The sequence below is a fragment of the Pteropus vampyrus genome, unplaced genomic scaffold, assembly GCF_000151845.1.
Source record: "Pteropus vampyrus isolate Shadow unplaced genomic scaffold, Pvam_2.0 Scaffold155, whole genome shotgun sequence".
In the NCBI taxonomy this organism is placed as follows: Eukaryota; Metazoa; Chordata; class Mammalia; order Chiroptera; family Pteropodidae; genus Pteropus; species Pteropus vampyrus.
Genome location: NW_011888936.1, coordinates 3,396,032 through 3,417,710, shown reverse-complemented (window position 1 = coordinate 3,417,710; position 21,679 = coordinate 3,396,032). Strand labels below are relative to the sequence as shown.

The 21,679-nt window shown below is 31.3% G+C and overlaps 1 protein-coding gene across 1 annotated transcript in view; it reads right to left on the bottom strand.

Moving 5' to 3' along the window:
• DACH1 (dachshund family transcription factor 1) overlaps positions 1 to 21,679 on the bottom strand; it is a 392,519-nt gene that overhangs the window by 118,001 nt on the left and 252,839 nt on the right. The window contains exon 4 of the mRNA XM_011369789.1: positions 5,910 to 6,082. Within this exon, the coding sequence (XP_011368091.1) occupies positions 5,910 to 6,082 (173 nt within the window). The remainder of the gene's footprint in view (positions 1 to 5,909; positions 6,083 to 21,679) is intronic.

The window sequence follows — 21,679 nt, the reverse complement described above, 5'->3', positions numbered from 1 at the left end:
GACAACCTGATGAGGTAGTCCTGTTATTAACCACATTGTATAGAAAAGGAAACAAAAACAGGCATTAAGTAACTTATTTAAGGTCACATGATTAGGTGGTGGGAGAGCTGGATTATAAACCCAAGGAGTCTTCCTCCAGAATCCATGTTTTAAACTCCTAAAATATACTGCCTTTCTTCTTTTTGGCTTTTTTTCAGCAACAACCTTTTTTTAAGTCCTTATGATATCATTGTAAATTTATTAAATAAAAAGTGAGAAAGTTATTGATTCATTCAGGAGAATTTAGGGTTAGTTGATGAATGATACCCAAAGAGAATCAATTAGTAGAACATTTTAGCCTATTAGGAATTCTCTAATGACAAGAAGAATTGATCTCTTGATTTATTCTGTTTATTTTCCTCAGTGATTTAAAGCAATAAGAGTAACACATCCTTTTACAATTTGGAAATGATACAAAGATGGTATAAATAGCTAATATGATAGTTTAGAGTGTTAAAATTCAAAGATATCCAAAGAGTCTTATTCAATGGACTTGAAAATAAACAGTAGGGATAAATGCAAATTCTTAATACAAGTAAAAGATAAAGAATTGGCTTAGTAGAATTTCATGTCACAAAGATATGAAATTCAACTAGCAAAACAGTTTTATGTATTATGACTACATTAATAAGTTATTCTCTGAACTGAGGTTTATGTTAGTTTCAGTGTCTCCTCACTGGCCAATTCACTTCTAGAATATTATATGGGTAGGGCTGGGGAAGAAGGAGATTAAAAAAAAAAAAAAAAAGAGGTCAACCAAGAAGTTGGATGAGGAATGGTCAGAAGAAATGAGAATATTTAATCTGGAAGAAAGAAACATGACAGACAACATATATTTAGATGGCTAGAACACAGAAGAATTAAGAAACATTTTTCTTCCAAGAAAATATAATAAAGTTAAGGTAGAAACTATAAAGATGAAAATTTTAACTGGATTAATGAATACCTTTCTCACTCTTATATTTGCTGAAAATAGAATAGGCTTTCTACAAAAGCTTAATATATAAAAATGGGTAGGGAGAATGCTGGAATTATTTTTCCATCTTGAGGGAATCTGGATTATATAATATCTAATACCTAAGTCTATGTTTCTTTATGTTCTATGAATGTTAAGCAGTAACATATATGGTTCTCACTGATACATAAGAGACTAATGTAGAGTTTATAATAATTTAGCATATTCTTATAGACAGCTGGCTATTAGGGATTTAAATTAGAATGATTATTGTCTAAATAGTATATGCCCATTTCCTTCTCAAAGTTTTCTTACTAAAATATTTCCAGTAGTCCAAGAAAATCAATCAGAGAAAGTCTAAGTTTAATACTTGGCAAACTCCATCATTAAGGCTTACATTTCAAGCAAATAACATTGTCATAGGGGTACAGTCTTCACCTCTACAATTTTTTTTTGCTCAATGCTTTTAATTTCTTTTTTTAACACCAAATCTTATGGCTCTTATAGTGTTTGAGAGTTTAGTTTAAGCTGCCTATATTATCTAAAACCGAAGATTTACATGAGTTTGAGTTAATTGGAGCTCAAATGCAGGGATCAGCAAATTTTTCTGTAAAGATCCAACTAGTAAATACATTATTCAATTCTGCTTTTGTACATAAAAGAATCCATAGAAATTATGTAAATTAAAGAGTGTGGCTGAGTTCCAAAAATTTTTATTTATGGACACTAAAATTTAAATTTCGTAGAATTTTCATGTGTTATGAAAGATTATTCTTCTTTTAATTTTTTCCTCAACCATCTAAAAACATAAAACCATCCTTAATTCATGGTCCACATGAAAGCTGGCAGCAGAGTGGATTTTGCCCATGGAGGGCAGCTTTCTGACCCGGCTCCGCTGCTTGTACTGGTGTGTACATCCCATAAACAGGTTTATGAGACAATAATTGGAGCTCCTTTACCTCATAGAAACAGGTAAAAATTATTTTAAAATATATAACTCTGTGAGCTATGGTTTTGCTTCCCTTCTATCCTACAAATTCTTATTGCCATTCTCATTTAGGTTGAGCTTTAATTTTAATTCTTGTCATTACTCTCAAAATATATAAATGGTACATTCTAGCACATGGAAGATCCCTCAAACTTCTATTTTTCCTTCAAATGCTATTTCTCTTATTATTTTCTCATTCCTTCAGATGGGAGTAAATCTTTGGTATTTACTATTTCATTTTAATTGGCCTTCGCATCTCAAATGTTTTCAGGCAAACAAACTTGCAGGCATTATTTTACTTACCCATTTGGATCCCATACTATTTGATATAACATAAGAGTCAACTTCCTCAGTTTTAACTAATATATATCATATGAGTTTATTAAATACTACTAGTACTATAAAGTCTACTATACGTAAATTTAGACAGGTTGATTTATTAACTTTTTTCCTTAATATTTAGAATTCCATAAAGAACCTATTCCTCAACCTTAATCTCTAAGGCAATACCCTTTTTTCTCAGGTTTTAAAAAATACTAGAAATATATACAAAAATTATTAGAATTGTCTCATGCATTTCTTGAAACATGTTTACTCTCTATCCTCATTACCTGTCAGCAGCAAGTTTGAAACTATACAGACAATGACCAGTGTCAAAAGAAAGGGGCAAACAGGTTTTTAGAGTTTCCACAATGGCCAACTGAATTTCACTTTGATGTTGACAATTTTAACTATCAGCTTTTACTTTCTCTAATCATTCTCGATTGAAACCATTGTTTCCTATTTAGATACTATCACCATTTACACCACAACCACATTCAAAAGTCCAAAATTACCTTTAATCTCTTTGTAGCCACATTTCTGAAACTATTTGCCCCAAGAAACTAGGAAGTGAGCTATCACTATAACTTAGGAGATGTTGGCACACATTTCAAAACACACCTTCCTATTCCCTTTTTGCATATTTCCTTCCTTCTCCCTATCTCCCTCCTCTACATTCTTAACCTTAATTTAAGAAACCACAGGAATGTTGTTGATTTTCCAATAATCCAGATTGTTTTCTAAAGATGCTTTCCAGAGGAAACCCAACTGCTTCCTCCAAAAAATTTTAAAGAAAATTTCTAAGAATTACTAAGTATTCTAATTAACATTACTATAGCACAAACTACTTTTAAAATATATGTATCCTGAAAAAATAAATAAAATAAATCAAGTTTCCTAATGTAATTAGAGTCTTATGAATCCAAGAATATGTAAGCCACTAGCTCATGTCCAAATTATAGTTCATAACTGTCACTCATTATGATTTTAAACTACTAAAACTTCTCATTTACCATATTTTTATTTTACCTGTGAATTTAAATCTCATCTAAATGAAAAATTACCAAAAAAGTTCTCATTTTTAAAAGAGGAAATTATGTAATTAATACTATGAAGATAATACTCTATAGTAATTATTAGTAAATGTTTTAAAATAAGAATATTCACATTCCATAACGAATATTTATTTTTTAAAATTTTTTAAAAAAGTAGTTACCAAGTACCATGATGGGAACACAGGTTTTTTTTCTTTAGCCAAAATCTTTTCTTAAGATAATACCAATGAGTAAGGTGATGAGAATGTTGAATTCTCAGAAATAACTATTACCAAAAATGATCATAAGTGGAATTACACAATGATACCTCAGAATAACAAATCATCTGGAACAAAGGAACCCTCTAAATGAATGAAGTAGAATTTTTAAAGATTCTCTTCCCACCTCTTGGCTGATGACAATGTCACATTCATTGGCATTTTCTCAGGTAAGGATTTTAAAGAAGTTGATCTGGGTGTTCTGTGATATTTTTTGTTATTTTTCCTCTGGTTAGGATACTTCAGAGAATGATATGAGAGACCAGTACATACCTCTGTTTATAGAGCCACTATTATTATCAAAAATTGTTATTTGCATATTATTCAACATTTTATATAAGTAGTAATAGGACCTTTAAAAAATGTAATGATGTATATCCATCATCAATAGTATCACACAGAACATTTTCACTCTGCTAAAAACCCCTTGTGCTCTGCTGATTCATTTCCCACCCCTACCCTCTCGCATATGCTCCTCTTTTTAGTGTTGTCATAGTTTTGCCTTTTCGAGAGTGTCATACTTTTGGAATCATACAGTGTGTAGCCTTTTCAGACTGGCTTCTTTAACTTAGCAGCATACATCTGTGTTTCCTCCATGTCTATTCGTGGCTTGATAGCTCATTTCTTTTTGGTTCTGAATAATATTCCATTTTATGGTGTTGAGAGTTTAGCTAAGCTACTCCATGGTATTGTTGCCTATGCATTTATTTTGTTTGGCCAAGTGGCCTGTAGAGACCTTAAACTGACACTAACCCACTCATGCTAGTGCATGCCCTAGATAGCAGCCACAGAGTCACAAGCAAATGTAAGTCCCTGATGTGACTTTCTCAATGGCCTCTGTGGTCAACAGTTTCTTCTTAGGCAAGACCTTGTGGGGCTTACCAAAATCCTGCTCTTTTGGTTTAAATTGACCAACCCATTCTTAGCCAAGGAACCCTGAAGTACTCCATCCATGAACCCTAATAAAAGTATTTGCCCCAGATCCTGCCTCGTCTTCTTTGTCTGCACTCTGCCTTCACCTCCCCATGTGTTCCTTCCAGACATGTGGAGAACTTCCTCCAGGACTTATGAGCAATAAACTTCTGTATTTCTATTTCAGTTATCTGTTGTTGAACTGTGGCTCACTATCAGGTACCCTGTGTTCCACTTAACAAATGCCAATTTAATAAAGTTATAATATATGGATATACCACAATTTTTTTTTATCTATTCACCTACAAAAGGACATCTAGGTTGCTTCCAAGTTTTGGCAATTAAGAAAAAACTGCTATTAATATCTCTATACAAGCTTCTGAGTAGACATACATTTTCAACTCATTTGGGCAAATAACAAGGAACTGGGTAATCACGTGGTAAGAGTATGTTTAGTTCTGTAAGAAAACACAAAACTGTCTTCTTAAAGAGCTGTACCACTTTGTATTCCTACCAGCAATGAATGAGAATTGTAACAGAGATTTTTATGTAAGACAAGCTCCCCTAAATTCAAGTGTATTATACTCAGAAAAAAGAGAAGCAATGATTACGTCAAATAGAATACTGCAGCATAAAGTACCTTTTACTTAGTTTAAAAATTAATATATATTCTGGAAATATGTTTAAAGTACTTTGATCTAAGTACATATTATAAAATAATCAAATGAAAAAGTACACACACACGTTTAAGGGCATAAACACACAAAGAGAGAGAGAAAGAGAGAGATGTATATATGCACCTGATGTTTGCATAACAATAATGTTATCTTCCACTTATAGTGTATTTTTGAATTTATAGATACTTTAAATTTTATTATTTTGTTTAATTTTCACAACTACACTGTTTTATCCATTTTTTAAATATAGACTAGAATCAGAAAAATTGAGTTACATGTCAAAGCAACATAGCTAGTAAGTGGCAGAACCAGAAATTAACCCTCTGGTCTTCTGAAGACAAATCAGGAACTATTTTCCACACCTTAAGATTCATAACATCACATACACACACATACATGCAGGCACACATGCATGCACAAAACTATTCATAAAAACACATCCGTGAAATTTGATATATATAATTTAATTTCCTATATTAATCTCTCTCTTAATAGATACAATAGAGAACTTGAAATTACTCTAGACTGACTAAATATTGTATTCCTGGTTTTAATTACTACAAGTAATTTTTCTCATAATATATTTAATATCACTTAGCTTTTTGGAGCTAGAATTACCTGTGGAATAAGAAAAATGAATTGAGAGATGGTGCCCTAAGATGATGTTTGGCATGAGCCAAAATGATCATGTGAGAAAACAATTACCTTAATAACAGATGTCTCAACTCTAGATGGAGGACTCTGAACTTGTGCTGCCGCCGCCATATTTGCAATGGTGCTAAGATGGTTCATCTGGCTCATTGCCATGGTGACAGATGCTGGAGGTAGGCTGACAGGAATTAGAGGGTGGGGCATCATCATAAAAGGAAGTTCCAGTCCTATAAAAAATACACATATATCATCATTGCTGTGGTCAAATAAAACTGTGATACATGGTGTATCTCATTTATTAAAATGGTTAAGAATATAAATCATTGAAAATTGAAGCAAAGATGCCCTAATAATGACAGTCAAAGGAGAAATATTTGTATGCAACAATACTCGCTCACCACTCGAGGGAATTAGGCTTACAGCTACCTAGCTTGGTGCCAGGTTTTATCACATCACCACTCTTCATGTGTTTAATGCAAATGGTCAATTCTCTGCTATATTATTCTTCTGAGCAGTCTAATTCTTGTTTAAAATACTAGAGTTTTCTTTATCTTATCATGATTAATTATCTAATGTAGTATGTCTCTTTATGATGTCTTATATTTTAGTATCTGACAATTAGACAGGTTTTTTTCTTTTTTTGCAACTATCATTTTTCGTGCTAAAAAAATGCCATCGTACCATTTGGCAGAAGGTGGCTCTGCTGAAGATGGTGGAGAGGATTTCTAACTGGAAGGCTATGTGCTCCAGGCATGCGGGTGTGGGTAACAGAAGCCTGCAGTCCCTGGGGTGGGGAAGGGTACAGTGTTTTCTTATCCCAAGAACCATCACTGCTGCCTGTGGGGAATGAATATAAATTATTTGGATGCAATATTATTCCAAATATTCTAATGACTAATTAAATATGAAGTTTTAAAAAGCATATTACATTTGGAGACTGGCTAAGTGATTTCTTGGGAAATAAGCTCAAGTAAGTAAATTTCCCCTAAATCTTATTTTCTTTTTGTTTTTCTATTTCTTAGATAAGTTAACAAATTTAGGGGGAAAAAAACATTCCTACAACAATTAGCCTATTTGCAGACTCTAATCCCTTTTGACTAACCAACTTAATGTAAAATGGGTTCTATCATATGCCTAGAGAATTAATTATTTCTTGGAACTGAAGCACACTGATAGTTATAGTTTTAGAATGCAAACATATCCTTGTTGTAGTGTTATAGTCACCATTCAGAATTAAAATTCCTCACTTAATTCCGCAAACTCTAACTGTGGAATAAGTAAAAGCCCAACTTGGTTAGACATAGTAGAGAGACACAAAGATCAATTTATAAAAGATAATGTCAAAGCAATAAATTACATGTGTGAGTCAATAAATGCATTACTTGTTTTCAACTACAGAGAAACAAGTTTATGATTGTGGTAATATTAGTCAAAGTCAAAACAGTACATTTGAGGACTTGCCTTTTCAATGCCTTAGATTTAAATAGATCTTGAAATTCCTTAACAGGAAACTCCTTGAAGATGTTTATAAATCATTTCAATTTAGACATGTCCCCAGATTAAATTATTTTAACGCTAATTTATTGCTTAACTGAATCTGTCGAATATCTAAACTACCCACTTGAAAGAAAATTTCTGTAATATCCTTGTCAGCTTATGAGATTTCCTTTCTTAAAAAAATTAAAAGAAACCAGATTCTCATATCATATGCTTAGAAACAGCAAAGTTGGTAAAACTCCAATATAAATGCTTTAGCTCTATTAAAAGCCTCATTGTAAAATCTCTATGACATAGTTTTTAATGAAGAATACTTAGTTACTGCCATGATTTTTTTCCATTTACTTCATGAAGACAGTTAAGGTTCAATATAAATTCAAACTCATTAGCTCAATACTGTCTGGATCTTAGAGTAAATTGTTCAGAAGTGGGTAATGAAAACTCGATTCAAATTCCTCAGCAATCAAACAAAGCAGTTTTATTAAACAATGAAAAGAATCAATTAAAATGGATATCTTTATTATCTTTATTATTTTATAAGGAACCATGACAGCTTTTGGCTAAAAAAAGAAAGTTTATAGCTTCATATAGAAATGACTCACATAAAGGATATTTCCCCAGCTTGCTCCTCTATTGTGATATAAATGTTCACTTTCATATTCACAAATTTATATACATTATTTCCCTGATCATGACTTTTTTGATACTTATACCAAGGTCCTACTCAAACACGCAAAAACTATAAATACATAAAGTTTTCAAATGTATCATGTCAAGAGATATTTCAGTGACTAAATATTTTAAACATCTCTACTTTATATTGCCTTAATCCAAGTATATGGAAATGTTTTCATTTCATGTTTACTTTTTATGAAATCAATTAAAACAAGAATTGAGGCATAATCACTATTTGGATGCAGAAATAACACTTGGAATAAATGTTATATGATTACGGGAACCACATTGAAAATTTATAATTAATAGGTAATTTTCTCTATATGTTATTTTTCATTAAAAATATACAAATAATGCAAGGATTACATTTTCATAGTGGTTTGCCTATTTGAGGATAATGAACTATCGTATGGAGTAGAGAATAATATTTATATTTATTATTCTGAATTTAGCTTGAGTTCTATATATACCTATTAACTACTTTTATTTTTCTGTTCATTTGAATTAACTTCTTTTATTTGAATTCTGATTGCCGGTTAATAAATAAGAACACTTGTTTTTTCAAATATACTTCTATTTCACTCATCAATAGAGAAGCACTATAATTCTATTTATCCACATCATCAAGGTGTAAAATATTAAGCTAAAATTCTGTTGAACTTATTCTGAAAATATATTATAGACAAAATACTATCTATTTTCACATCTCTTTTGCGTCATAGGATATCAGCCCCTTGTATAAGGGTAAATATCAATCATACATATGTGAATTATCCATAGCAAGTTTATAACACTAGATTGAATTTTCTCACTACATAAAATGCTCCTAGCCATCTCCGCCAATCATCATTTGTTAAATACTCATGATGTTAGCTCATTTGGGTAATAAATAGAGCAAACAATTAAGAAACTAAGTCTGATGAAAAATATACAATATATAACCAAGTCAGCAGTAAGTGATTTTTGCATTATTTATCACATCCTTCTCCTCTATTAGCATGAATAAATAAGAATTGAAAATAGGCCACTTCAGAACAAGACATGCCCATAGTTATTAATTTCAAGTGCTTTGGTTTAAACGATATATTTAGTGATATAAACCAGTATATATGTGCTATGCTTACATACAAACATACAGACAGGCATATATACTTTTAAAATTAAGGTTCACTATTATGACCACATAAAAACTTGCAAGAAACAGAAGATTCAACATATAAGAAAATTTTTAATATTTGCTAAGGGGAGTTAGAGAAAAACAGAACATGACTGATTCATTTCTCCTCTTCACTTCTTGTAGGATCAGACTGTTGCTTTGACTTTATGGTGGAATAAAAAGACATAGTTGGTAGAACCCTAATATCTTCAGAAAGCATATATAATGATAGGGTGTTGAAGCATGCATACAAAAACTCATTAAATATGATAAAGATATACAACGGTTTTGAGCCAAAGGAAATGGTCGAGTTTATAAAAGGAATCTAATAGTGCATCCAGCTCTTTGATTATTTAGAATCTATAATTATATTTTAATGTTGGGGGCGGGCATTAAAGGGAGAGAGGGTGTCTTGTACCTAGTCCTATACGCAGATTGTGGAGAAGCACCAGAACGATCTTAGGCTAGACATTCAGCTTACTGCAGAACACACAGGTAGCTGATAAAAGATGAAATTAAATAATGTAACCAGAGGGATCATGAAGGGCAGATACTAATGCTATGGCATAATTTTGGTGGTGTGAAATTAACAAACGTAGTCTTACAGCAGCCAAATGTAAGGGAGTATATGAATGAAAGAGAGAAAATTGAAATTAGCACTGATTGCCAATTTTGTCTCTTTAGAAAAACTATTAATTATGAATCCATATAATCTGAAAAAATTTACTTACCTTGTCAAATACTAATATTAAAAGTTTATTAGTAATAACATATTCAAATATATGGAACTTACATATAAAAAGTCATTGTATATGCTTAGTTTTTTCTTTTGGGTAAAAGGTGTTTATTTCTCAAGGACAAGAAAAGTGATCTTAAGATTTAGTTTAACTGAAATTCAAATTTGTAAGGACTAGGCATGGGAGGTTCTCTCCCTTTACACTCTCCCCACACTAACATTAAAACTTATTTTACCACAAAACCATCTGTAAGTGTTCAAATGAACCCAAATTGTTGGTAATGGCTTTATTTCTTCTTTCTTGGGATAAAAATAAGGTATTATTTTAACAATTGGGCTTAACATATTGTGTTGCAGCTCATCCTTCAGTGACATATTTTAAATGTTTAAATTAGTTGTCACTTAAATTTATTTTATTATACCACCAATAGCTGATTAAAAAGATCAAGATATTACTAGGAAAAAAATCATAGTTATAGAATCTGAAAAAACAAACTTGATGCAATAGTTCAGTCTTTTTAGGAGCTGGGAGTATTTTTCTTGGCTCATCCCCATTTTATAATTTTATTGTCTTTTATGATACATATTTTATGATGGACCAGGTTTTAAACACAGAAATATACTATTTGGAGAGAAACTCGTAGGATTTGAAAGTTAACTCTACTCTAAGGGTAATCATGTTATTGAATAGTCAGAATTCATAGGTTGCAAATATAAAATAGTTTTGTTTTTCTGCTAATTATTGCCTTCAAACATACTCTATCAAGACCATTTTTTCTTCCCCTTATTAACCTTGATCAGATTTTGAGTATAAAAATTCCATTCTAGTTAACACTCATCCCTGCTTCCCTGTCTCCATCAGCACTGGCCAGCACTAGAGCCTAAGTACCTGGAAGACAGACGGGCTTGGTCAGCTATCTGTTCTCCTCCTCTTCTCCTCCAGGGTACTGAGATAAAGGTCTCCTATCCATCTGCCTCCTATTCAAGGCCTCCCTGCACTGTTACTTCTATTGCTATGCCTACTAACCACTGAGGTGCTTAAATACTAAATATTGCCTGCTAAATACTGTCTGATCCTTTAAGAGAGGCCTTCTAGGGGAACTTCCTAACTGCACAAGTCCCTTCAGCTTCCTACTCTTGTAAACTCCCTAAAGTGTCATTGTTTCTTGATACTCAGGCCCTTCTCCTGGTGTTGGTCCTATTGTTCTGATAATGTCCACTTTATCCCCTTGCTGAAATATGTACCGCCCCCCCCAAAAAAACAAAAATACATAAGCAGTTCACACCAAAGCAGAAATTCTATTGTGAAATGAGGTGAAGGCATTCATAATCCTTAAGTAATTCTCTTGTAACTCCTCCCCCTTTTACTCTCAAAAGGAATCACAAAGCCACAGCCCTTCCCATTAGGTGCTTGTCTCTTCACTACAATGATTTCTTCAAATCCTCTCTCCCTGCAGTCACTCCACCTTTACAAATGGAGTAGGAAGATATTTGTGGAGATTGTAGTCACAGTTAAGATAGCAAGCAATACTGATTCAGCTGCTATTAATAAGTACCAATTTCATTTCTTTTATTTAGTTTCTTTAAAATTAAGAGTACCTAGTACCTTTTGTCCTGGAATAGGACCACAAAAAAAAGTTCTATTTAATATCTCATTACATAGCATATTCAAAAGAACCAACAACAAATATGGCTATATTATAAATATAACTTTATTAACTGATTTTTTGTAAATAAACTGAAATAAAGGGAAAGAAGTATGAATGCTGAATAGTTGAAAGGTGATTTTATATATCAATCGAAACTTTATTGGTTGAGACAGAAGTTCAAAGAAAAAATTAATGATTAAATATGGAGGCAATCATTATTAAAAGAAAGATCATTTTGTTTATTGAAACACATTTTTTAGGTAGTAAAGGAAAATGGAAGGTGTTTTAAGGAAAGATATTAATACTCTTTCTCTTTAATAAAAAAATAACCTTTGGGCATGTGTGTGAGTGGCATCAATTATAATTCTAGCCTAAATAATTATATTTATCATTGAATCCTAAATATATCTAATGAGTACTAGGTTTCAAAAGTGAAGGCCACAGTAGTACTTTTTAAGAATTTTGGATAAAATGATATAAAATAATCAAAATTAGAGTGATCTGTAAAACATTAAATGCCTTTTAAACTACCATATATTAAAATGGTAAAAGTATATTTAAATATTATTGTCCTTTCTTCCTAGGTAACATCCTTTCTTCCTATGTAATTATTTGTTTGGATTTTCCCACAGGCTGACCCTGATAAAGGAGGCAAATCTCAAAGGGACTAACGGTCATACCATGGCTTAGTGAGTGACACTGATAGACTCTGATGCGAACCTGACATTGTCAAGATTGGTTTACAATGAAAATGATGGCAAGAGCGGGCATTAACTCCATACCATTGGAGACCATTTAGAAGGATGTCAGTGCCATTTTAACAATGGAAACAAGTCCACTAAGTAAAAGTAAATAATAGTCACAGGTGCTACAGATGTTCAGCTGTTATTTCAGAAGTAAGTGAGAATAAACGAGTTTATCATCTTTTAGAGGATTAACTTCACCCTAATAAAAAATGAGAAATAAAATGTCAGTAGTAATGCTAGTATTTTGCATAAATAGGAGAAACAGTCTTCTTATGAGTTATCTTCATAATCTTTAAATCTGTTTCTGGATAACAATCTGAGCTCAGTTGATCTACTTTAGCATACATAAACACTGAAATCTTCTAGTTTAACTTCATCAAATTGCTTTGTTTTAAAAAATGAGGAAGAAGCCATCTTTTAAGGGTACAATTAATTAGGGCACAATTTAAAATGTTCCACTTTAAGTACAGTGTTTTAACAAAGAAAACAAGACAAATGTCTTCTAATTGCTTTAGAGATACCAGAGTCTAAATTGGTATTAGGCCATTTCCAGAATGTAAGATGTATTTTCACACACATATCATGTTTGATTTGGAAATGCTGAGGAAAAACAGAACTGGTTGGCTGCCATGTAACCAATCCTGCTTAGCTTATGTTCTGACATCAATTCATTTTTTTCTTAGAAAGAATAGTATTGTCATTAATTCTAACTATCCCACTATCAATATATATGAGCCATATATATTGGTAGGAAATCACGTTGCTTTCTCAGAAATAATTAGACAAATTTCTTTAGCTATCTACCCTTAACTAAACCATACCTTGTCACCTGAGTGTTAAATATTTGTTAATTAGGAATTTAAAATTCTTGCCATACAGGGGGGTTTCTATTTTACCTGTGATGCTTTCTTTTGAATGCAAAGATATTTTGATGCACTTTATTTTATATGTAATGGTGACAATATAATGCTTGTGTCTTTAATGTCCTTGGACTCATCAGCACTGTGATAAGAGCTAAATTTGTTCACCAAATTGAGATATTTCCATTGCTTTATACATTCCACCATGTTGTTGAAAGTAGTATAAGCTAACATGCTATGCAATGTAACACCAAAATACTAGAAATCAAAACTACTTATTTTTATTTTTATTTTTATTGAATATTCTCTACCATGGCTAATGATTGCTGAACAAGAGAGAATAAGAAACAAGTTATAAAATCAGAGCTGAAGTTCAAGTGACTAATGTCAGTTGGAATACATAAAAGGATCCTTAAATAACAGGTAGATACTACTAAAAAACAATTATCTTGAGAATCTTTGAGAAATCATGGAAAACCAAAACAGCATTAAGAAACAAGACAGACGATGGTTTCCATTTTAAATGGTTCCATTTTGAAATCATGAAAATTATTAGAATGAATTGTTATATATAGTATGCAATGCTTTATGTATTTCCCTTATTTCACACCAAGTTTCAGACAGTTTCGATGCAAATTAAAATAAAAGAGGAAGACCATTACTATAAAGGTAAAAGGTTAAATGCTTTATGTGGAAAAGACAGAGATAATTTTGTCAGAACACATTTTGCTTTTTGATGCTGTTGTTTCCTTTGGACTCATTAGCACCATGCCCAAAGAGTTAACCAAGTAAAATAGATCCCCCAAACAAAACAAAACAAATGCAGACTAAGACTGGCTAAATAGTTACATAGGACTCGGTATAAGGAAAGAAATAGTAGCCAGATTAATTTGTATTGACTAAATATTTGAGTCTTATTGATATGGACTATAAGATATTTGTAAACAAGAGCCAGCTGTTTCTCTTCAGTGGAAATGATAATATTACGACAGATTAGTTAATTTTCACAGCTAGAGTATAATGCTATTATGGACAGTATAAAAATAATAATACTAGAAATATATTTAAGCTTTCTAGTCTAAAATATATTCATAAAATTTTTCCAAATAAAGCTATTTGGTATAACGTATCCATGTTAATTTAACTGTCTTTTAACCTTTCTCATTGCCAATGTCAATGAATTTCTACCTTTTCCCACTTTAACTCATCAAATTATTTTTCCATTAGGCAAACAAATGAACTAGAAATTCTCCTCTCTAAGGATATTGTAATTTCCCTATAGATTTATAATTATATCAAATAAAATTTCAAGTTAATATACTTTTTATACTGTTATAGAGTAATAAATGTCATTGTATATAATATTAACAATTTTATGCTCATGTGTAAGTGTTGCTCGTGGTCAGTTGAAATCGGTTTTAATTTCTACTGTTTTATATAATGTTTTCAGTTTAAAAATATTTATGTTGAAATGAAAAATCTTCTCACTTGAGCCAAAATTGCTACTGAATTTTCCAAAAAGCATACAACCCTCTAGTTGTTGGCATGAGAATTATCTCAATATTTCTCATATATATGTACCTAGGGTTAAATTATCTTCTCCCCAAAACTTGTTAGCCTCAAAGAATGACATCGCTACTAGCTGTATAACTCAGAAACCTAGAGAACATCTTTATTTCCTCTCTTACTGTGCGCCATCAATGTCCAATTGCTTTTTATGTCCTGTTGATTTCATCTATATAATTTATCTGTACTCTATTTCTAAATCTGCTTCTGTAATCATATTCAAAGACTATCGTTACTTTTAAGTAAAATCTTACACTGTTATTACCCTGCTTAGACATCTTCAGTTGTTTCCCATTGCTATTAAGGGAAAGACTCAACATTTCTTGTCTTAATGTAAGCATCACATGGTCAGGCCTATGTGCCTTTTGCTTATCATTGGATCCCCAGGATATAACAAAGTAGGACTACTTCTCAGTCAATTCTTGAGTTGAGACCTATGAACCTAGACCAATTCTTACATTCACAAGTGGTAAACGTCAGTGTAACATTCAAAAACGATAAGCAGTAGCTTTTTATTTTTTTTGAGTACCTTACAGTGTGAAAGAAAGATACAAAGATATAGCATCGATGCACATAATTTTATTTTTTTGACTAGAATGAAAAATAGAGAAGATGACAAATGGGAAATATGTTTGTATTTTGAAAATAAACTTGATAGAACTTGTCGATCACTTGAATATCAACAGATGAGTAAAATTTGAAAGATGACTTGAGTAGCTAGATTAACAATTAGGTGTATGGTAATATCATTAATGTGGCCATAATGATGATAATATGATAATATGTAATACATAATTATTTAATTTCATTGCATTAAACTTTTATATTAAATCTTCTCAATAAATCTTTAGAAACTCTGAGGTAGATCTACATTAGAGTTATAAAGTTTGATTTAACTTGCTCCAGGATTTGGATCTTGGAATTCTTAATCACAATCCAAGTTTTTAATCACCTATGTAAGGAAGATCAGGTTTAATGATTAATAAAAATCAGTGCAATTCTGTACTTGTCAAATATGAGATAGTTCAGGAATAATCAGAGATTGACAATAAGCAGTTAAAATTATAGAAATACTGGAGAAAAGCAGGTGCCCAGTGAGGAAGATTTGGATGTCTTTGACATGTAAGTGGAGATTAAGCCATGATGCTTGAAGAGGGTATAGAAAGTATAAAAGTATTTCTACTAAATGTGTATTTCTACTGTAAGCCACAGAGTAAGTACCAAGTAAACCAGGTTGGTGATTTAAAAAAAGGAAGAAAAAGAGGCTAAGAAGATGATCAGGAATAAGCAAATATTGGTATATGACTCCTACAATACTTAGCACAAAAGGGTATCAATGCATTTTTAAGATATTCAAGTCTGTTGACTTACTTCTAAGCTATAATATTGTTTTTAATAAGATAATCAACATGAATACCTAACAGATCTTGGGCCCTCAATTAATACTGAATGGCTGAATGAAGAACATTATGATTGGATTTAAAATTTTAACAATCTTAACTACTCTTTTGATAGCCTAAACAGAGACAAAAAAATAGATACAACTAAGCATTGTTTGAAAGGTGCTATTAGTCCAACTTGCAATATAATAAATACTTATAGTATTCAGTAATTACAAGGTCCTCCTTAAGGATATTATGGAGAGAGGCAGTTTTAAATCAAGGAACTACATATCACAAAGAACTCAGCACATTTGAAGGACCATTGAAATAATATTATAGAAGTAGATTACATGCAGATGGCAGGCCTGTTGAAAGCTACTGTTTATATGAAACCAAATCATTCTTCCATAGTTTCTATTATATGTGGTGAAGACATACTATTCAAAGCACTTTTCATCACTTTTTCATGGGCAGACATGGCAGATTTTCAAGGTCAAAATGACCACTAAAATTTCAGTTGCAGGCAATAAAAAAATACTTAGGAAGATTAGAAGTAATATGGATAATTTCATTTCTACATTTTAACTCCAGTTCAGGAGTTAAATATAAGCACTCACTTTTATCCCAAGAATAAATGGATACAATACACTTTTTTAGATTGGTATGACAATGTGAATTAGAATAAGAAAAATGGCTAGAAAGTGTGTTTTGAAATGAGCATTGATTTTCTAACAATATCAACACCCTTAGGTCAATGTAAAGCAAAATTTGAACAACCTTATTTTTTTTTATTTTTAAAAATATTGAGTGTAATTATTATAACCATAATGTGACCAAGAAGCCTATAAGGGAGAATGTAACTAACCTAAGGTCACACAATGATTCAGTGTCAGAATTAAGTACTAAACACAGGTTTCATGTTCATTTAAAAAAACACACAGGATGGTATTCGGATAAATCAATCATATTCATTATTTTTATTTCCTTCAACAATTTCTTCTAACATCAATATTAAAAAGCATTCTTTTTAATAAAAACAAATGATGAAAGGTGAAATCATCATCTTTTCTAAAGTGCTCATATAGAGAAACCAGACATTTTAAGTCAAACTTATAAAAGTAACATCTGTCCAAATTATCTTAATCTGCAACATAGCTATTGTATTTTAAATATTTCCGATGTAAAGAGAACACTACCTATTAAAAATAATTATCTTCTAGGGAGGGGTCTTTAATTATTGAACAATAAATAGCTATCTAATTGTAAAAAACATCCTCTGTAATAAAAAGAAATTATTATGATCTGTTATTTTCTCTTGTGATCATAAAGTTTGTCTTAATCGATTTCAATATTTCCTCCAGTATTACAATATTGCACCATTTCTACCTCTTGTCTGTCCCTCCATGTACACTCTCACATCATCCACAGGGAATGTTAGGGCCAAGGTCAATAGTACACAGATGCTCTTATTTACATGTACCTGGCCTGACACCTGGGTAAATACACTTTGTTAAATGTTGCTTGTTAAATTATATTTAATGTAAATTAACTTATATTAAATAACTCTTTAAGTCTTTAGATTGGAGGCTAAAACATGATTTCTCAAAACAAATTAAATATCTCAAAAACTTCCTTCAGTTAAAAGACTTTGCTGAGAGGATGACAACATCAAGCACAATCCTCTCATTTTGCAGCACAGGAAACCAAGGTTCAGAATGATAAAATAAAATGCCTGAAGTCAGATAACTCTTTAAGAAAAGAGCTAGACTTGGAACACATTTATGACCCTTTGTCCTAAATCCCTTTTACTGCACAGCAGAGCACACTAGTTGAGAGAATTGCTTGGACTGTGCAAGGAGGCAAATATAAACAAATGGTGAATGTGGGTGACAGCTGGGTAGCTCAATTGACTGGAAGGAAAAGTACATCTTAGGAAAACATCAAAAGTCAGAAAGAATTAGGTAGGTTAGGGTCAGCTTATGAAAGTTTTCAAATGTCAGGATGATGAGTTTGGTCATCTTAGGCAGGAGAGAGAGATGATTAAAGTGATGTATCAGATAGTCAGAGGAGGAGAAGGAACTCATCATCAGGAATAATCATCCCGAATTCTGTCATCCACCACCCTGACACTGATATGACCAGGGCAGGAATCCTGATTCTCATATTTCAGGCCACCAGAAAATTGATGATTAAAAAAAAATCTTGTGTTCTCTATCACTAGAATTTCTTAAAATGATGATTGAGGAACAAATTGGTTTCCAGAGCTAGACATGACAAAACAATAATCTTGAGTGAAGACATACTGAATACTCTTCCCTATATCGGAATCAAGTGGCTTATAAAATAATTCCTTTTATATATGTACTGAAGATTTTTCTCCAATAAAAAGAAAACTATGTATACATTTTTGGAAGTCTTCACAAAAGGAGATATAATTTACTTTTTCTTGAAAGAGGACAACAGCTTATCAGTGAATATGTCAGCAAGGTAGAGTTCTTAATAGAAAAGCAAGAAGATGCTGAGTAGATGTAGAGTTGATGGCCTCTTTTTAGAACTATTTTACTTACACAATTGGAGAAAGTAAAAGAAAATATTCCCTCAAACTGTGCTTTAATATTGTGGTTTATGAATTATAACAAGTTTAGCTTTAATAGTTTATTAGAAAATTAAAGCTGGAAATGTTTTAATATTGATATTTCTATTCTGCACAGAGATATATTACTGTCCTGTAGCACCTCAAATAACTGTTATCATACAGAATATTATACACATCAGCAGATACCAAAACAGTGTTTACTATCTTGACATTGAAAAATATGCGCCAGTAAAATAAACATCCCTGTCTTTACCACTATTCCTGCAATTCTTCACTTTTCTTCACTATCAATGACTTTTATTTTCACTAGAATTCCTCAATATTTACCTCTCAAAAATAAGAATATATAATATATACCATGTAGGCAGTAACTTCTAAATAATGCCACAAAACTTTGATTTCAAGTACTGTATATAATGTCATAATAACTGTATACCCAAATATATATATATATGCAAAAAATATTTATTTTCTTCAGCTTGATAAAATTGTAGAGCATGATATGCCTTTATTTTGCCCAGGGAGTTATTTTTTTATTGAAACCATAAAATAATCATATTATTAAAATTTGCTAACATGTAAAATAAAACACAATATGAATTTCCCTTATTTGTATGACATGTCTCTATAAAATATATCACTTACTTTAATAACTTTTGTTTTCTTACCCCCAATGTTTCTAAGTTAAATTCAATTTTTATCTGGATACTTTAAAATGTGGTCCAATTTAATGTGCTAATATAAATTTTCAAGCAGCTTACTATGCACAGACAGCTTTTAAAAATTCAAAACGCCCAATAGCAAATGTCATTTCTTTCATAGTTACAAAATGCAAACTCCAAGTGTTTTATCCTAATGAATAAATGAGTTTGTCCTTTATGTATAAAATATAGTTTGTGTTTGTTGCACAAGTTTTTAATAATAGATGAATTTTAGGTTTGCTCCAACGTATTCAATAAAGTGTGATTAATTTGGTTTTTCAAAAATGCAAACTAGACATTACTATATTACTTTGCAAAATGCACAGCTTGCAACATTATTGTCTCAGTGGGATCTTAAATTGAATTGTAAAATGTGTCTTATTTCCAGTTTGATTTATGTAAGAGATAGCAGTGGATAATGTTCCTTTTGAAGTTCCACTGCTTTGTGTGAACAAACAATATAAACCTAAAATTCATAACAGAGTTTATCAGAACCTAAAGAAAACTTTCGAGTTATATCATGTTTGACTGAAATGAAAGTTATGATGGACTCAGAAAACCGCATTTTTCAATGAAACAACTTTTTGAAGTTTCCTATTATGATGGATTATACAATACATTTGACATTTTCTGTGATTTTATTATGATATTTGAAGTAATTACCAAATCATGTTTTTCTTCTAAAAAAGCTTTCCTGTGCCCTGAGAATTAATCTATGATACCATTTAACTTGGCTTTTTGAAGTAAATATCACCAGATAAAAGCCAGCTGGATCTGAATAATAGGATACTTGAATGAATGTATTAGTGTTTGAAAAAGAGAGTACAAATCTTCTAAAAAGATTAATTTCCATAAAAAAGATAGCTCCCAGATCTACAAAAGAATAAATTCAAAAACATAATAAACTCCCAGAAAGAAAGGTAGATTAAAGTAATAGCTGCAGCACCTTGTTACTGCAGCTGTTGTGAAGCAACGACTCTGTATCAATTACATTTGGCTGGTCCTGTAGGGCTCTTCAAAGCTCTGTGTGAAAAGCCTGAATGTGGGATGCGTGCGACACGGTAAGTAATAACTTCAGTGATTAATTTTGATGCAACACCACTTTCATTCTGATCTTACTCTCAATATTTACAGTTTGAGAGAAGCTACAAAGGTTCTGATGGGAATATATGAATCTACTAAGGACACTTTTCCTCCTCCTTCATTTATTAAAGATGTGGATATGAATTTTCTTTGTCATGAAAATATTGCAGCTTTATCACGCGACACAGTTGCTGACATCATCATGTAAAAAGACCTGAGTTGGCCCATGGACTTGATTTTCAATATCCTGTTACAAAACATGTCCTCTAAAAAGGGCCATAAATTCTTTTCATACAACTTCTCTATTTTTGTTTGTACGATTACTAATAAAAACAATGTTTGACCATGCATAAATTCCTCTGGGAGGTAAAATGTACTTTTCCATGTTGAATGACTCTTAGGATATTATTATCATTAAGACAAAACCAGCAGCAAATGAGATAAGTTCACTTTCAACTTTAAATCCTAGAAAAATGGAAATCTGTTTAAAAAATTGACATGAAAATGTCATATTAATATTAGATAATTTCAAATGCAATGGGAAGTATTGTAAAAAGAAAAATAAATAATGTGATGGAAATAGTATGTATATTTCAATTCTTAAGTAATTTCTTTATAAGAAATAAGAAATAATGAATAAAAGAGGAAAATTACTATCTGATTATAACAAAAATAGAAAAATCAACCAAAAAATTAGTAAATCATTATTTCAATTACATTTTAAAACGAATTTTAATGTGTAGAGTATAATAAACTGCTAATTTCCCTCACTCCTCTATTTTATTTTATTAGAGTATACTGTCAAAATTAACTCCAAAATGAAATGTATCCTAGTAATTGCATGTGTTCATTTAAACTGGGAAAGTTGTTTGGCATAGTGAGATGTTTAAATAGTAATCAAATGTGTGTCACAACGAAGACATGAAAGACATATTTCCATTATTAGAAAAATATAACTCCACATGAAATGCTATAGTGTTTATTAGAAAAGTATTTTAAGAAGAACGGTTGCCTTCTCTGAACTCATATTAACTATTAAATGGTTATAACAGTTTTCAACAGTAGTTGAAGAATTTCTTTATCATACTTCTTCAAGAAAGCTGCTTTTAGTTAAAACATAAAAATGGTAGTTACAAGGTTTCCGCAAACATAACTGCCATTCCATTAAGGAAATGGT